This window comes from Apteryx mantelli, chromosome 2 (assembly GCF_036417845.1).
Source record: "Apteryx mantelli isolate bAptMan1 chromosome 2, bAptMan1.hap1, whole genome shotgun sequence".
NCBI classification, from domain to species: Eukaryota; Metazoa; Chordata; class Aves; order Apterygiformes; family Apterygidae; genus Apteryx; species Apteryx mantelli.
In genome coordinates this window covers 96,399,421-96,415,578 of record NC_089979.1, presented here as the reverse complement: position 1 = coordinate 96,415,578, position 16,158 = coordinate 96,399,421, and the positions used below count along the sequence as shown (strand labels likewise).

The 16,158-nt window shown below is 37.4% G+C and overlaps 1 protein-coding gene across 1 annotated transcript in view; it reads left to right on the top strand.

Moving 5' to 3' along the window:
• GABBR2 (gamma-aminobutyric acid type B receptor subunit 2) overlaps positions 1–16,158 on the top strand; it is a 470,259-nt gene that overhangs the window by 215,081 nt on the left and 239,020 nt on the right. Inside the window, exons 4-5 of the mRNA XM_067292420.1 lie at positions 5,917–6,018; positions 14,943–15,008. Coding sequence (XP_067148521.1) covers positions 5,917–6,018; positions 14,943–15,008 — 168 coding nt within the window. The remainder of the gene's footprint in view (positions 1–5,916; positions 6,019–14,942; positions 15,009–16,158) is intronic.

Genomic DNA, 16,158 nt, shown 5'->3' with positions numbered 1-16,158 from the left:
GGGCAATGACAAGTATTAGTATTTAGTATTAAACAATCTCCTTTCTCCAGACACAGTAATTTTTGAAAGTAAGTTTCACTTAATTCTCTTAAGCCTCTAAATGTGAATAATGTATTTGTTTCATTGGAATGAAAATAGAGATAATTATGTGTGGTTCTAATGCATCCTATGTGGTGAGATCTCTCTATTTTTTCTAATCCCAGAAACTGTAATCCATTCTTTGCAATTACTCATGATGTACAATTTGTCCATGTAATGAAGAAATTTGTGATTTTTTTCTTTTAATTCATGTGCTTATTCTGTACATATATGTTTATAGCTCTGTGCTGAAATGCTAACCAAATAAAATTTTAAAGTACACAATATAAGTCTCTGCAGCACAAAATCTTAGTAAAATATCTGATTGTGTAATCCATCTGCTCTGATCTGTTCTCGTTCATTATGAGTCTCTATGATCAACATCTGTTAGGATTAGACTGCCTTGAACAAAGGATTTAGTTTGCAGTACTTACATGCAGCTTTAGTGCACCAAAAAGTCATTGGAAATATCTGTTAAAAGCAAAGTAGTATGATTAATCTAAAAATTATTAAATTTATTTTGTAACTGGCAGAGTTAGGATTAAGTATGCTGAGCAAACTATACCAGTAGAAGTAAAGCCTACTAAAACTTAGTTTGTGCTAATCAGTGGAGAATCTTGAATCCAGACTATCATCACTAGATTCACTGTTCATCAGGAATATTGTCTTTCTTTTATATTTTCCTGTGGGAAAAAGAGGGGAAAAAATGGCTTAATAAAAATGAAGTATTGCAGTAAAAGGGATGCTAGTATTCACTAGCAGTGGATAGTCACTCAGATGTGTCCCATTAGCATGGGCCTGCCTGGCAATCACTGGAGCATGCCTGACCTTGGTTATCCTCACCAGACCAGATCCTGACCTGCAGGTTGACTTCCCAGGTTGACTTGGACCTGCCTTGTCACCATGAACTTGCCCGATGATCTGGACTCTTGGTTGACCCCAGCTACCATCTCTGGGGTCTGCCCTTCTTAGATACTGTAGGACAGGGCTGCAGCTGGCAAGGCCCCTGCCCTGCTGACTGTGTTGGCCTTAGCTCCTTGTCCCTTAGGAAGCAGCTGGCCCTTGCTGCTCCCTGACATTCACTTCCTTTCCTTAAGCATAAAATCATTCTTCCTTGTACGAACCACATTAATGTTGTAATTTGATCTTGTCTAGGCTTTTTCACAGCCCATTTAGTCATTCTGTCTCTCCCAACTTGCTAGAGCTAAAAAACAGATTCATTTCTTCCTTGTCAGTGCAAGTTCTTGACTCCTCAAAATCCCTCTACTTCTTCCTTCACAGGTGCAGGGTCAGGGACTTTGTTGTTTGCCTCTCAAACATCACTGAATTTCTTACAACAGCTATGAGGTTGGCAAGAATTGCTATCACCCACTTCACAGAAATAAGATACAGCCAGAATTGGTAGCAAATGTTAAAATATTGTTCAGGTTATGTGAGCTGTATCACAGAGCAGCTCAGACTGAAGGAGCAATCAATGCCAGTTCTTTGGGTCCCATCCATTGTCTGAAGCCCAATGGCCATCCTTTTCTTCAAACTGTGATCCTCAAACATTTTTCTTTTGAAGCTAGTTGCTGGGTAAGCATATTTGTCTCCTAGTGCTTTGTGAAGGTGACGATACATACTGGAATAGATATTTTAAACAGGTAGTATAGAGAAAAACCAATTCCATCCAGCTTTGTATGCAGAGCAGTGTAGAAAGTCTCCTTCTGCTATGTCTGAAGAACTAAGCTTTGTCCTGGCTCTGTCAGCAGTGGTCTGTGAAACCTTCTAGGTTTATTGATGGTAAAGTCTGGTAATCTGCTTCTACAGAAGAGAGATTGTTGTTGACTTCAAAGAGTGTGCAGAACAGTTTGTAAACAGACATATAACTACAACCTTCATTAAATTGTTAACAAGGTAATAAAATCACATGGAACTATAATACTTCTATATTACAAGTCAAAGCAAGATTTGCTTAGGAACTTCAGGTCCCCACCAGAGCTTAAAGCAATTTTGTTACCACTTTCTACAGCAGTTCATTCCAGCTGAAATTTTTCTATATTACATAATATAGAAGTAGAAATAGTTTGTTTACAACTTTCTTTACTCAGGGTTGGTAGAATGAAACAATTACTGCCGACTTTTGTAACTGCTTGTACTGCTGGTAACGTGTTCCAGGACTGCAAGCATCTGCTAAAAAAACATGGAGCATTTTGTATCGAGTTTCACAAATTCAATCCAACACTGCAGTATTTGCTTCAAGAATTGGCAGCTCTAGAACTGGAGGTGAGGCTTAGGATTCTGATATCAGACCCAAATCCAAATCAGAAGCTCCTGTAGTTAAATTTCTTTGAATGAAGTAAAGAAATCCTGTAGGAAGATGAGATAAATGTAAGTTCCAATACTGTGAGTGTCAACAGATATTTAGAATATTTAGAAAATATTTAGCAAGAAAAGAACATGAGCACAGTGTCAGAAAACTGTGGAGACAGGAAACAAAGACTTGAAAATACAGCAAAAAATCACTCAGACTAGGCATAAGGTTAGATTTGTCAGACTAATGGTCATAGCATTGAAAGGAAGGGGTGGGGAAACGGTAAGGCTTCTAGAAAAGCAATGGCCACTCTGTAAATTGTTATAAATCACCTAATAACTAGCTGAGATAATGGAAAGAGACATGAACAAAGAAAATAAACACCTTTCTTTTGGCAAAGTCTCCACAACAGATGCATCTGCCAAACAGCCAATATCTGACTGTGACATTCCATCTTCCCAAATACCTGATCTAATAACATGTGTCTTTTGGGATATTAATCAGTAGTTCAACAGGAAGTCTAAGAATTCTGAAAGCCTCATTGCTGGACTTCTAGCAGATGGAATAGGGGTTAAAAGTTTTCTCAGTGGCTTAATTCAAATTATTATTTCCCAGCAAAAATCCCTTTATTGTTCTTAAGAAATCCCATTTCAGTGAAAGGAAAGCAATTCCTCAATTGCAAAATTTAGGAAAATTTTCTAAAAGGAAGGAAGCACACCAAGTCAGTAGATGGTCTGAAGAATCACTTTTCTAATCAAGTATGAGCCTTGTGACTTCTACTGAAGCCTATCTATAAATGCTAGCCTATTTTAACAATAGTTCATGTTTAACATTTAACTTTTTTTCACATGTTCGCAATGGTCTAGTTTGACAAAATAGTATTTGGTGAATCAGTTGTTTTCTGTTCAGATCAGCTGAGCAGCGTTGATTTCTGAGGTTACAAGAATTGCTAGAAACTGTTTCAGCAGAGAAAAAAAAACACACATGGAAACAGCAATAAAGCAAACTTGCAACAAAGAATTTCTTCTGTTCTACAGAAGAAGGTTTGCTCTATAGTATGGGATAGAAGCATATAACAAGTTGCATGCCTTTGAAGTTCTACTAGCTAAGAAAAATTTTACTTTTTTCTAAGCAGTGTACAATAGTTTTAACAAACTTTTATATTAGGCAGAAGGATTTTGGACATTAGCTAAACGATGATCAAGAGTGGTCTATTTTCTCTTGGTATCACTGATGGTCTATTTCAGAAAAGCCATTTTTCTTTGTATCAGGAAAGATCTGTATCATAAGGAGCAGTTAATGGCATTGCTGGAGCTAAAAGATTAATCATTCATTTTACCAGTATACCAGGAGAGAAACAACTCATTACTGATCATGTGTTGTCTGTGAATACACTTTGACAGAATGTGCTTAAAAACTACAGATAGAGCATCAAGAAAGAATGAAGGATATAACACAAGTTTTGGTGGACACATTCTGATGGTTACCTCTATAAAATAGAATAATTTTTAATAATAATTTTACCCATGTCTATTTTTTTAAATTACTGTAAAAGGCCTGGTTATAATTTAACAGCTTGCCTCAGCAACTTGTAAATACTTCTAGAAAGTGATAAAATGAAGCAGAGACCTTGAAGGAAGGAAGTTAGCATAGCAATGATCTTCAGGAAATACTTCATTGGTTAACCAAGAAATTTGGTAAAACCAGCCTAAAGTGAAAGGCAAAAAGGTGGAGTTATGTCTGAAGACCAAGTAACACAATTATTACGTTGCAGGAACCAGATTATGCCTCTTAGTCAAGAGGAAATTTGTAAAAAGTACAAAAAGTGCAAAGATAGTAGTTTAAATGTTCCCTTCCCCCTCTCCCCTTTTATTTTACCAAAAAACTGTGTGCCCTATCTGACAATTAAGCAGCATGCCAGAAAATATATATTAGTAGTGTGGTATTTTGTCAATAAGAAAAACTTGAGATACATGGAACAGAATCAGTAACAAGCATAGATTTGGAACATACTCTCAAGGAGATATATTAAAGAAAGACTGAAGAATTATTGAAAAGAGGAGTTGGTCTTGAAAATAAAGCTGCCAGTAGTCATCAGAAGTCTTCCACCTTGACATTTGATGTCTTATTGCATGCTTTTGCTCCTACTGTATCCTTAGGCCTGAGCCTGATAGAGACTTTCAGCAAAGGTAACTTAGCAATAGCTGGGTTTTCTTTTTGGATGTCCATAATCTCTTTTCATAAAATAAACTTCATGATAAATTTAAATTCTCATGAAGAAGTTTCTACTGCTGAAGGACTGATATCACTTCATGTTCTTTACTATATTTGGTGCCATCTCGCTGTATATCCACTATTTTTAGATTGTTTAGAATGGGCTGTGCTTCTCTGTCAAAGGAGGTTAAAAGAGGAAAGTCAGGAGGGAGATTTATAATATGTAGTTCCAATGACCATATACAGGATTGCTGGAAAGTATCTGAATATGATTTACAGACTTCTAAGTTTTCATGTCTAAGATATTTTCTATGTATTGTATTTTCCACACTCGCATTTAAGATACCTGACTTTTATTTCTCTTAACTATAAATTGCGTCTCCTGTTTCTGATATTATTAGAAACAAAAAGACAATCAGTGCAATGAATGTGATCACAATTTTATAAAATTAAAATCAGAGTGCCTCTCTCTTCACTTCAGTCTGTAACCATGTCACCTCCAGCTAAAATTATATTTGATCGTGCATATCGTGCATTAGGAATAGTAATGTGAAACTCTGTTTTTGCAGTCACGTGGCTAGAGGAAAACCAGCAGTGATTAAGACAGAAAACCTTAAAGAAGTTATATGGAAAAGAATTCTAAATACATAAAACAAATTGTTTTGTGTTATCTGTCTTCTTTGTGCTATTAGGTAGCTCAAAGAGGACAGAGTCTGCCCATTATAAAAACATTATAAAAACAGTTGAGAAAACTTATTGATATATAGTTGCTTGTGTCACCTCTAAGCAAACCATACCACTCTTCTCCATGATAAGATGGGTGCTCTAGGAAAGAGGGCAGAGTTCATTAAGCTTTACCAGTTCCTAACTGACTTTAACTAAGCTCTGCTGATTCATGCTAAGACCAACAGATGGTGGTTTTAAACCAGCCCTCAGAACTGAGAATCTGTAAGAGTTTCCATGATGGGTCTTCTCCCTTTATACAGTCTCAAACACAGCTTTGGCCACAAGCAAGTTTCTGGTATGGTATGCTAACAGCAGTCAAAAATTACAAGAATTGTTAAACCCCATGATGCAAAGTAGGAGCCTGCTGTGAACTTCTCGTCATGCATAATAAGGCTGTTTACATGGTAGACTGGCTGATTGTAGATGACAGTAAGAGAATAGTACCTTGATCAGATTCTAGATGAAATAAGAGAAAAAAAATAAAAGTGGGTGCATATATCATCATTGAGATCATTGCTTGTTGTTACAGTGATAAAGATAGTCCATCTGCTTCTTCCTCACTGTGTCTCAATTCACTAGTCTGCCTTTTTCTCAACTTCTGACAGGTGAGGAATGATTTGACTGGTGTCCTGTATGGTGAAGATATTGAAATTTCTGATACTGAGAGTTTCTCCAATGATCCTTGCACAAGTGTAAAGAAGCTTAAGGTATGTGCTGCTGTCTGAGCAAGAAAGAGAAAGTGGTGGCTATGTCATGATTTTTCATTTGTTAAATTAAGGTAATAAAATAAGATTTTCTAAGAATTACATATTACTATATACCACAGAATAGTAAGGTTAACAAATGACATTTTGAGGTCCTAGTCCTGCTTAAGTCAATGAAGTCACTGTCCATGCATACGATAAATACTTTTAACATTCCTGACTAGGACAAAATGTAAAGCAAGTTGTCTCTGACTTAATATTTGTACCCAAAGGACAAATCCTAGTGATACACATATGAAGGCTCCTGATGTTTGGACCCAAAGCCCTTTTTAGGTAAATTATCATGTAGTGAAAGCAAAAGGCATCTTTCCACTAGCTTCATCATATTTTAGATTTAATTCTTTGCTTATAATCTGCATTATTTCATAGAAATCCTAGGAAAAAATGAAAGATAATTTGATATTAGAATAACTTAACATTCTTCTCTCATGGCAACAATTTATTACGCTCCTGGCAACTGTTTGGAAAATGGCAATCTTCTTCCATATAATATAAGGCTATATAGTTCATTTGCCTTCCAACATGAAATAAAATCAAAAGTTTTACAATTGCCCCAAACAGAATTGTGTCAAAAGGTCTTAAATAAAAATATTTTCTAATAAAAATCTAATAAAAGCAGGGAATACAGGAGGACAATGTTTGGGGAAGAAACACCAGTATTCAGGGCACTGACCTGTGACAGAAGTCATCATTGTAAGGAGCAAAGTCCTACAGCATAGCCAGAAGGTCAGGACAGTGAGATACAGCATTAGGCTTTTCTTTCCTATTGTCTTTTGATAATACCTACATGACTGTAGGGAATCTGTTAACATTCTGCCCCAAGTACACATCTGAGAGGAGCCAACACTAAATGTTATCAAACCCTTGGCTGAGGAATATGCTTCTGGCCATTTTAGGTCACAGTTTACAGGGTGTTCCCCGATTTAGACATTTGCTAACTGTAGCTGTGAGAATCCCTTTGGCAGTTTTTTGCCTCCCTGGCATTACCTAAACTGATGTATTGCATCACTGTGAGGACTCAGCAAGTGTATGCTTCCCTATCATGCTTTATATTTAATTAACAAGTGGATATGGATACAGTGTTGCTAGGTGTCTCAAATAGCTGAGTCTGCTGAAAGCAATCAGTCTGCTTTCTTGTAGCTTATTGAGGTTTTCCTCAGAGGACTGCACTTGTAGAAACCACTCATGGTTTGGGGAGGTTCAGCTGAATCTTTTCTTCTAGCATGAAGCTAGAGGGATGTTGAAATCTAAGACTTGAAGTAAGCTGGGTGGGAGACAAGTGCAATATGCTAAGGTTCATGTCAAAGACCTGGTAATTAGCTTTCATGCATTTCTTCAAACAGCCACTGTTCTAGTCTGAACAAATTCAGAAACAGTAGCACTCCACAAAAGCTGGAAGTCTTAAGTGAAGAAATTTAGCAGCATTGCAAACAAACATCAGCTATATGATAGGTTATATTAGAAGCAATAGCTTGTTTTCCTGAACAAAGCTCTGTGAGGAAAATCTCTCATGTAGAATCATTCAGCCAGCTTTTTTAATGTTGAATGGCTTGCTTTGTAAGTTCCTTTTGCTTAAATGAGTACTTTTAGAATCACTAGGCAAGTGATCACTTGCAAAAGCATAACCATCATGCCTCAGTTAAATCAGTTCCATCAATGGTATATCTGTGATTGACTGACTCTTGGTTTCTATTCTGAATGTCCTAAGTACTTGGGAATAAGTCTGATCCCATACAGATGCATTATAGCTATGTGGAAAGCAGAACCCTATTCCCAAGATGCTACTAAGAAAAATGCCAATAAAAATACCCATACCACCAGAGGAATGGCAAACAGATTCCCTTAAACACATGATGTTGGATGAAGATGCAGCAAAATCTTGCTTTTATACCAAACATCTTATTTGTAAGAAGAACATAGAACCTATGCCTCGTTGTCCTTCTGAGCTGAAGGTTGCTTCAGTTGTAGTCAATAGTTATCTCTGTAGAAACACAGGAAATGGCAGTCCAGCTGCTAGCAAAGTCAAGTTTCTCAGGACAAGATTATAATAATGCAGTAGAGAAGCTTCATGCATTAATATAGTGTTGCAGACAAAGAAAGTTCAAATTGTGCTTTTTGGAAAGATGATGATGTATCCTATCCATTTCAAGGGAGAACTTCACCTCTTTTTTCCCCTGTTTCTTAGAGCAAACAGCTTGTCACAGGACAACCGACTACCTTACAGTCCTGGACCATGTGGGTTTCGTGTGGCACAAGGGAGGGGAGGGGAGATTTACTGCATGATTCCACAACTTGTTTCAAAGATCAAAATTTACTACACAAGTTACAATGGTACAAAGCAACAATTCTTATTAAGAGAAACTTAGCTCAACTAGAATACACTAGAAGTTAGGCTAACAGTAACTACTTAGCAAACAGAGAAAGCTAGCTAATTTATACTAACTGTAACTACCCAAATGAACTAGGCAAACCAATTCTGATTGACACGTTGTCTCAGCAGCCAATGTACACTCAATCCCAGGGAAGTAACTGCAGGAGGGCATCCTAAGGGGCTCTGCAAGTTAACAGACCCACTGTCACCCACAAAGAGCCAAAGATGGCCTCCAGGGCCAACCTATTTATACCCTTCAGGGGAAGGCGGAGGTGGAGTTGCTAGGCCAGTTGCAGTTCTCTTCATGCAGGTGCAGTCCCTAGCTCTTGGCTGCTGCAGGGTTCAACTCCTCTCCATCCTTGTTATGAGGATTGCACCCACAGTCATGGGGTGGGGGGGTGACCGAACACTCCCAATGGCAGGCTAGCTGCCTTGCGCACTCTTCAGCACTGAAGAAAGGAGTTTGAGTGACTGCCAATGACTGCTTTACTCTTGCAGTGGTGGTCCCAAAGAGCGATGCCATAGCTGGGGTAAGAAGGAGTTAATTCCAGCCTGCAATGATTAACACTGCCCCAGCAGTGAAGGCAGGTGTTGTCTCTCAAGGTCCTGATGAGGAGGAGACAGTCCTGACCACAGCAATTAACACTGCCCCAGTAGTGAGAGGAAGCTTTTGTTTCTCAAGGTCCTGGTGCCCAAGCAGGCCTTATCTGAAAGTCTTGACATCCTCCCTTTTGGAGTGTAAAACACAGGAATTCAGACTACTTGTAACTGGCACCAAATGGGGGAGGGGAAGCTGGGATCATCTCCCCACACTGTGTTTAATGGTGTATAGAGCTACTCATTTAGAAACTGTGAAACTTCAGAGTGAACAAAAACTGTCTGGAGGTACAATTGTAACCAAATGGATTGTATTGGGAAAAATAAGGGCAATTTTTTCTAGGGTAGCCCAAGTTTAAACCTCAGTAGTATTCATGTGAAAATAATTTCCAATTCAATGGAACAGTTTCTATCTGATTTCCTGAACACAATAGGGGTGTTGGATGCTGGCAGAACATGTCTGCAATCTAATCAAGTTAATTAAATTAAAAAACTTTGGACCAGAGCAGGTGTGGATGTGGCCTCAATCTAAATGTGGCACATACACCCTAACATAGCCATCAACATGTTATGCCAGCATGTTTTGATAGTGGAAGGACCTAAAATCCTCTAGTTCTCCATCAGTGAATCTATATCTAAGGCTAGAGGCTCATATGTAGCTCTGGCATTGGACATCCAGACCATTAGAAGGCAAAACATGTGGATACTTACATTGACAAGGTTACCCAGCTCTGGGTAGGTTTATTAGTAACATCTTGACTGTCAGATACATGGTAGAGAATCTGACAGAGTATCTGAGATGTTCAATTTAGGCACTTTTTAAAGAGTCTGCCAAGGCATTGACTTTTCCTGGCAGTTGAGATATTCCAGCAATCCTTCTCTGTAAAGCTGTGTAATACAACATTTTGCTGTTATTCATTAGCAATGAGACAGATTAAAATATGATCACAGAAGGGAAGCTCTACAGGCCAAAAAAAATAACTGCTTATTCCGAACATATTGTGCAGAGCTCAACAACTCTGATGGGGATAAAGAATGCCTTGTATCTGGGGCTGTTAGAAATGTCTGTGCAGGAGACAAGCTGTTCTTCATCTCTTTTAGTGGAGCATCTTAGATGTATTGACACTGGCTGTCTTTGGAGTTTACACTAACCAGCTGCAGATAGTACCAAAGATGCTTTAGATTTAGTGGGTGAATAATACCTTCACTTATAAGAAAAAAGGGAGAAGAGAGCCATTTACATTTGAGGCTTTGCAGTTGTCTTCATTTATAAAACATGTTGTTATGGATAGTCCACCACAATCATGGGTAAATGGTATGTGACTGTTCTCCATAGTTCAAAGGATGAGAACATATGTATTGCTCACTGAGGGGCAAAGCTTAAATGCAGATATTGCTACTCTAATTATTGAGAAGAGTAACTATGATAGCTCACCATCTGGCAAATGGTCTAAACTTTGATCTTTTTATATCACTATAGTGTTGGGAATTGCCTTCCTCTTGGGATATTTTTAATAAACCCATAGAGCACCTGCATAGTTCCATGAAATAGAAACTTTCCTGTCAAACATTCTTTAGCTACATCCAAGCAATTTACAATTCTAGGAGAAAAAAAAGATACTTAGTCCTTGCTGGCATTCATTGGGTGACTTCTCTGAACCCTACAAGAGAGTTGCTCTGTGTTAACTTGCATCAGTCCTATGAGGGTTGACCTAAAATAATAGTGTATCCATGCCAGGAAATTATACTCGTTGGTAGTCAAGTAACAGTGTGACCAAAGTAGCGGGGAGGGGGGACCTTATATACCAATAAGTGTATGATGTCTCTATTTGTGTGAGAGTATAATGTGGAAATATACCCTGACCCACAAGCATCAAATGTAGACCAGTTCTCAGAAACTTCAGTGTAGACCTCATTATCCATCCAGATAAAATCTCTGTAAGGGATTTGAGCTGTGTCCAGATCTGTCTCTGATGCAGGACAGAATCTGCAGACCAAGCCTGACATGGGATGATCTGGGTTTACCACTTTGAATGCAGTTCTTCAGGAACAAATTTTGGAAAAATGTGAAGGGGGATGCAGAGAACAGAGTTGGGGAGCAAGATGCTCAGTGAGGAGTGTATCAGCACAGAGGAAAAATGTGCATGGAGGATGAAGAGATATTGTACAGAATTTCTTAAATGAGTTATAATGTACAATTCCTTAATTACATAATAGCATACTAAATTTTCCACTCTTTCAAAACTGCAAGCTATAAGCTTCCAGGCACTACAACTCACAGCTTCATATTGATATCTGTGCAGTTTACAAAAAGGAGGAATATTTTATGATTTCCCATACATGAGTAACTGCTTAAAGTTATAGATTGTTCTTCATGATGCAACTTTATGAAGCTGGGAAATGAAAAAGATAGACAAAGTCTGTCAGATATTCACTGGCAACTTGACCTTGTTATCCCACACTCTCCAATTAACCCAGCAACATCTCTGCCTCATTCTGAGTATTCATCCCAATTCCAAATTCCTTGTTTACTCAATGCTATATTATGTATATACCCAAAACTAATCTGCTTCTCTGATTTCTTATTCCCCTTTGAGTACTTTTGTCTAAACTGTCCTGCCAGTCTCCTCTGGGCCAACTTTCTGAGATTGCAGTTGTCCTGCTGGTTTCAGTGACCATTTGTCAAACTTCGTATTTGCCATACTCTTGAAAAGCCCTAACTTTTCTTCCCAGGGTCCTTATTTCAATCCTGGTCTCAGTCCTATTTCCACAGATATTTGCTCCACCTTTGCCTAATCAGTGTCAGTGCTCGGTGCCCCATTTCCTTATCATCAGATAAGGAAAGGACTCTCCTGTCTCCCCTTCCCATATTCCCCCCTTTTTTTTTCTCACTGGGTCCTACTCCCAGTCACTTTATTTACTGAGTCTCATCATTACTTTCTTGGATCAATTGCTGACCAGTACTGAGCTTATGTAGACTGTGATTTTTTTTCTCTCCAAAGGGTTAACACCCAGCCAAATGTGTTGGGGGGATGTGTGGATTCTTGTTTCTGTCAGAGACTTACTTTCTCTTTCTTAGCATAAGATATTCTTTCATGTATCTAAAAATATGTGAAAAAGAACATTATTAAGATTAGAACTTTTAAGTTCTTGGAAAAAACATGAAAATTCACCTTCCTTTTCCTTCAGTCTTTAATTGCACTATGATATAATACCTTAAATAGAGGACTTATGACTTATTTATTACTAGGTGATAATCCAATATTTCTTTTTATCTTCAGTCAATTTGTGGTTACACCCCATCCAGATCTTTTAATGAACACAGATGTATTAATGTCTTCCTTAATATACTGCATGCTTCAAAAGCAGTAATTTATGTGTTAACATGGAAATCCATGAATTTAAGCAGCAGCATGTTTGGATACTCCATCTTGGTTCAGTCAAGGATGACAGAAAACAAGGGATAGTCAAGCCATGAAGCCATAGCTCTCTTTGACCTCATGCATCAGGATTCAGTGAACTTGAATCAGATGCAGTTCTCACACATTCCAAGTTGACTGCTCTGGCACTGGAACTTCAGCCCATGCTGGCATGGGGGATTCCCGCCCAACAGAAAATCCAGCTTTCCTGAGATCCTCAGTCAGATTTTGAGATGGCCAGATTTTCCGAAGTGGGAACTGCTGACAGCTGGACAAATTAGAAAATCTACCTGTTTGCCTGGGTGTTTGTAGAACATGTTTGAAAAGAGACTGTCCATACTAGAACAGGTGCTGTGCTATGCCATATATGAGAAATGCTTTCAAGAGAAGTTTTATGAGTGTCTGTTTCCTTGCATGCCTATAAATAAAAAGAACTGTAGAGCAACATACTCATGTGTCTGAACATGCAAGATTTGGGTCTGAGTGCTATTGCCAAACTAATTGCACAATGATAAGAGAATCCCTGTAGCCTGTGAGGATATTGAAAAGGACTAGGATATTTCTGGGAAAAAATAGGATGAATTGTACAGTTTTCATAGTATTTTTCAATAAAAGAATAGTGGGGAGTGTTTTATGTGATTAGCAGGCAGAAGTAATGTCTTGGTACATGTGATCACAGGCCCTAAGACTTCAGTTTGAAAATGGTGTCACAGTCACACAGCCAGTGGGCCCATGCACTGTGGACTTATTCTCTACACCCTGCCGACAGTCTGTGGTGCTCTTAAACTGTGAGGCTGCACATTCTGTTTTTAAAATTGGTTCTTGTCATGTTATAAACTGAAAAGGAAAATATTCAATTTTAAGGTTTAATAATTCAATGCTAACAGTATGATTTTTTTTTCAACTGCTTTTGCTACTCTTTTTCAAAGATAATATTAAAGCTGTGATTTTATGTTCATAGAGGTCAGGCAATTCAGAGACAGAGTTCCAAAAGTGTCCAGAATAATTGTTAAGATGTGAAAAATATAAGACAGAGAGAGTTTGATACACAGTTCATAAATCTATTTTTTATTACAAAACCTATAATGTAAGAAAAGTGCTATTGTACTTAGTGAGCATAATTTGTGTAATTGTTTGTTTAGCTTCATATGACCTCATTAGATTTATTTAAAACAAATCTAATCTGTTTCAATAAAATTTATATTACTTTATTGCTTTATGGCTAAGTATAAAAATAAATAGAAATAGGCTTACTATTACTGTCTGAACTACACAGGTTCAGAATGAGGGAAGCAAATTATGCACTTTATGATTTTAACCATGCTAAGAGTGATGTTAATCTCATGAATTTAATTTCAGAGGCATTCTAGTATCTTTCTGCACTGGCCATCACAATGTTTTCTGCTGAACAAGAAATAAACACTGAAATTATTAAACTGAAAATATTTGATCAAGTGATTTAAAACTGAAATGTCTTCCACCACTTAAATTCAGACTGAATCATCTGATTCTTTTTTCCTCCTTGGAGAGGAAAAGAGCTATTAGTAATTCTAACCATATATTTTATAAGAGAAATGAAAATCCTTTTCGTTCAAGCTGCTACTGTGACCCCAGCTTTTGTGTGAAATAAAAAGTAGCATTAAATCATAAAAAGTTATCTTTTCTATGTTTTATAGGTGCTAGTACTCATTTTTCACACGTGGAAAAAAAAGCTAGTCCAGTTCCCAAAGAAATATTTTCCTGCATATATTCCTGAATTAAGAAATATTTTGTTAATATACTTCTAAATAGGAAAGTAAAATGATCTCTTTTGACTTCAGTCATAGATTCTCAAAGTGTGATGAATTTTTTTTGATGTGTGGGTTGGAGGGAGGAGGAGAGGAAGGATTAACAGGTTGTTATAGAGCCTGTAGAAGAAATGTTGTATGAATAAAATCTTTAGAAATTACCAAAGCAGGCCTAATATGAATACATTTTATCTCATTTAAAAATTTCCAGCCTCTTAGCTTTGCATCATTAGTTAATATAAACAGTGAAAAATATATATTTTCAGCTGTTTTAACATACAAAATTAATATTAAAAGAAGAAATCTCACAAGAGATAAAAATTTGATATTTTAGTATTTTTGAATAGTCATATTTGGCAAGATAAATATTACAATTTTAGTCTCCTTAGCAACAGCAATGCAATTCCTTAATCATTTTCTTCAAGCACTTCAGCTGTTCTCTCTTGCAGTGGTTCAAGATCTTGAACTTGTACAAAATAAGACAGTTCTGAGTGAATCCCATTGCCTGCAGCTGTAATCTGCAGAGTTGTAACTATCTACATGATTTCACTGTCCAGCTCAGAATGTAATGCTCTCTTCAGTCTGTATAAGTATGTATAAGTCTATACATGATTTGAGTTAGAAATACTTTGAAGTAGTTTCTGGAAAGGCTGTGACTGTATTTAACTTGTGTACATCTTATTTTATCTACAGGGTAATGATGTTCGGATAATCCTTGGCCAGTTTGATGAGGAAATGGCGGTGAAAGTTTTCTGCTGTGTAAGTAAATATCAGAATAAAGAATGCGTTACATTTGAATAAACCATATATTTGAACAGAAACATTTTTTCATGTGGTTCAGCTCAAGAGAAGCAGTTACATTTCTGTTTCAATAAAATACTTCTGCACTTGACTTCAGTGGAATTTAGGCAAGGGTTTACTGGTTAGCCTGTCCTCATTGTAATAGGATTAAATGCCAAACTGAGCTTGAGTAGTTGTCTTCATGTCAGATCCTAGTGGTGACACTAGGAAATACTTGTATATGTAGTAACAGATGCAGAGAATTGCAAGATTTGAATCTTTTCTAAGAGCTGTATTCTGGTGGTAATGTCTACATGCATGTGTTCTTGAATGTTTTGCTTTGTCAGAATAAGAAATTCAAATAGCCACCATACCTGCCAACTAAACAAGCAACCCTAATAATTTCTGCTACCCAAAATGTTGCTAACTATATAGTAGTCATTCACTCCTGACTGCTGTACTCATCTGACATGCTCTTAATGAATGAGAATATTATTTTGTTAAAAAAAAAAATTTATGAATTAGAAGAAATGTAGTAGGACTGTCACTGAAATCAGGAGTAAAACTCCTTAAAACCAACGTAGTATTAAGAAGCAGGCATTCTCTTTATTACAGCGCTGGATGCACAGGGGATCGCTCCGCCCAATGTGCATGCTGCATGTTGCATCAGCCAAAGTTTATATTGCTCTGTTACATACATATGCATTAAATTTCCCGGAATAATTATACATATGCATTCTATTTCCTGGAACTAATTATCATATTTGCATAGTCATTACGCATGCGGTCTGAGTCTCCGGGGGGCTTCTGTGGGGGTCTCTGGTGGTCTCTGGTGGTCCCTAGTGGTTGCTTAAGAGGTGCCGCTTAGTGTCTTTCCATGAACTTTGAGCTCCTCTTCCATATATGGGCTTGGCTTGGCTCATCTCTTTGTTTGCAAAAGCTGTCTAGTTCCTTATCTTGGTTTCAACTGGTTTCTGCTGGTTTATCTGTATTCCTTCAGGATGTACCAGTCACAGTTGTGAGAATTGTGTTTTTGGGTGCATTCTTGTCTGAGGCCCCTGGTAACAGGACCAGCATATATAATTTTCTCATATACACAATGTTTGTGTGTGTGGATGTGGTGCAAACT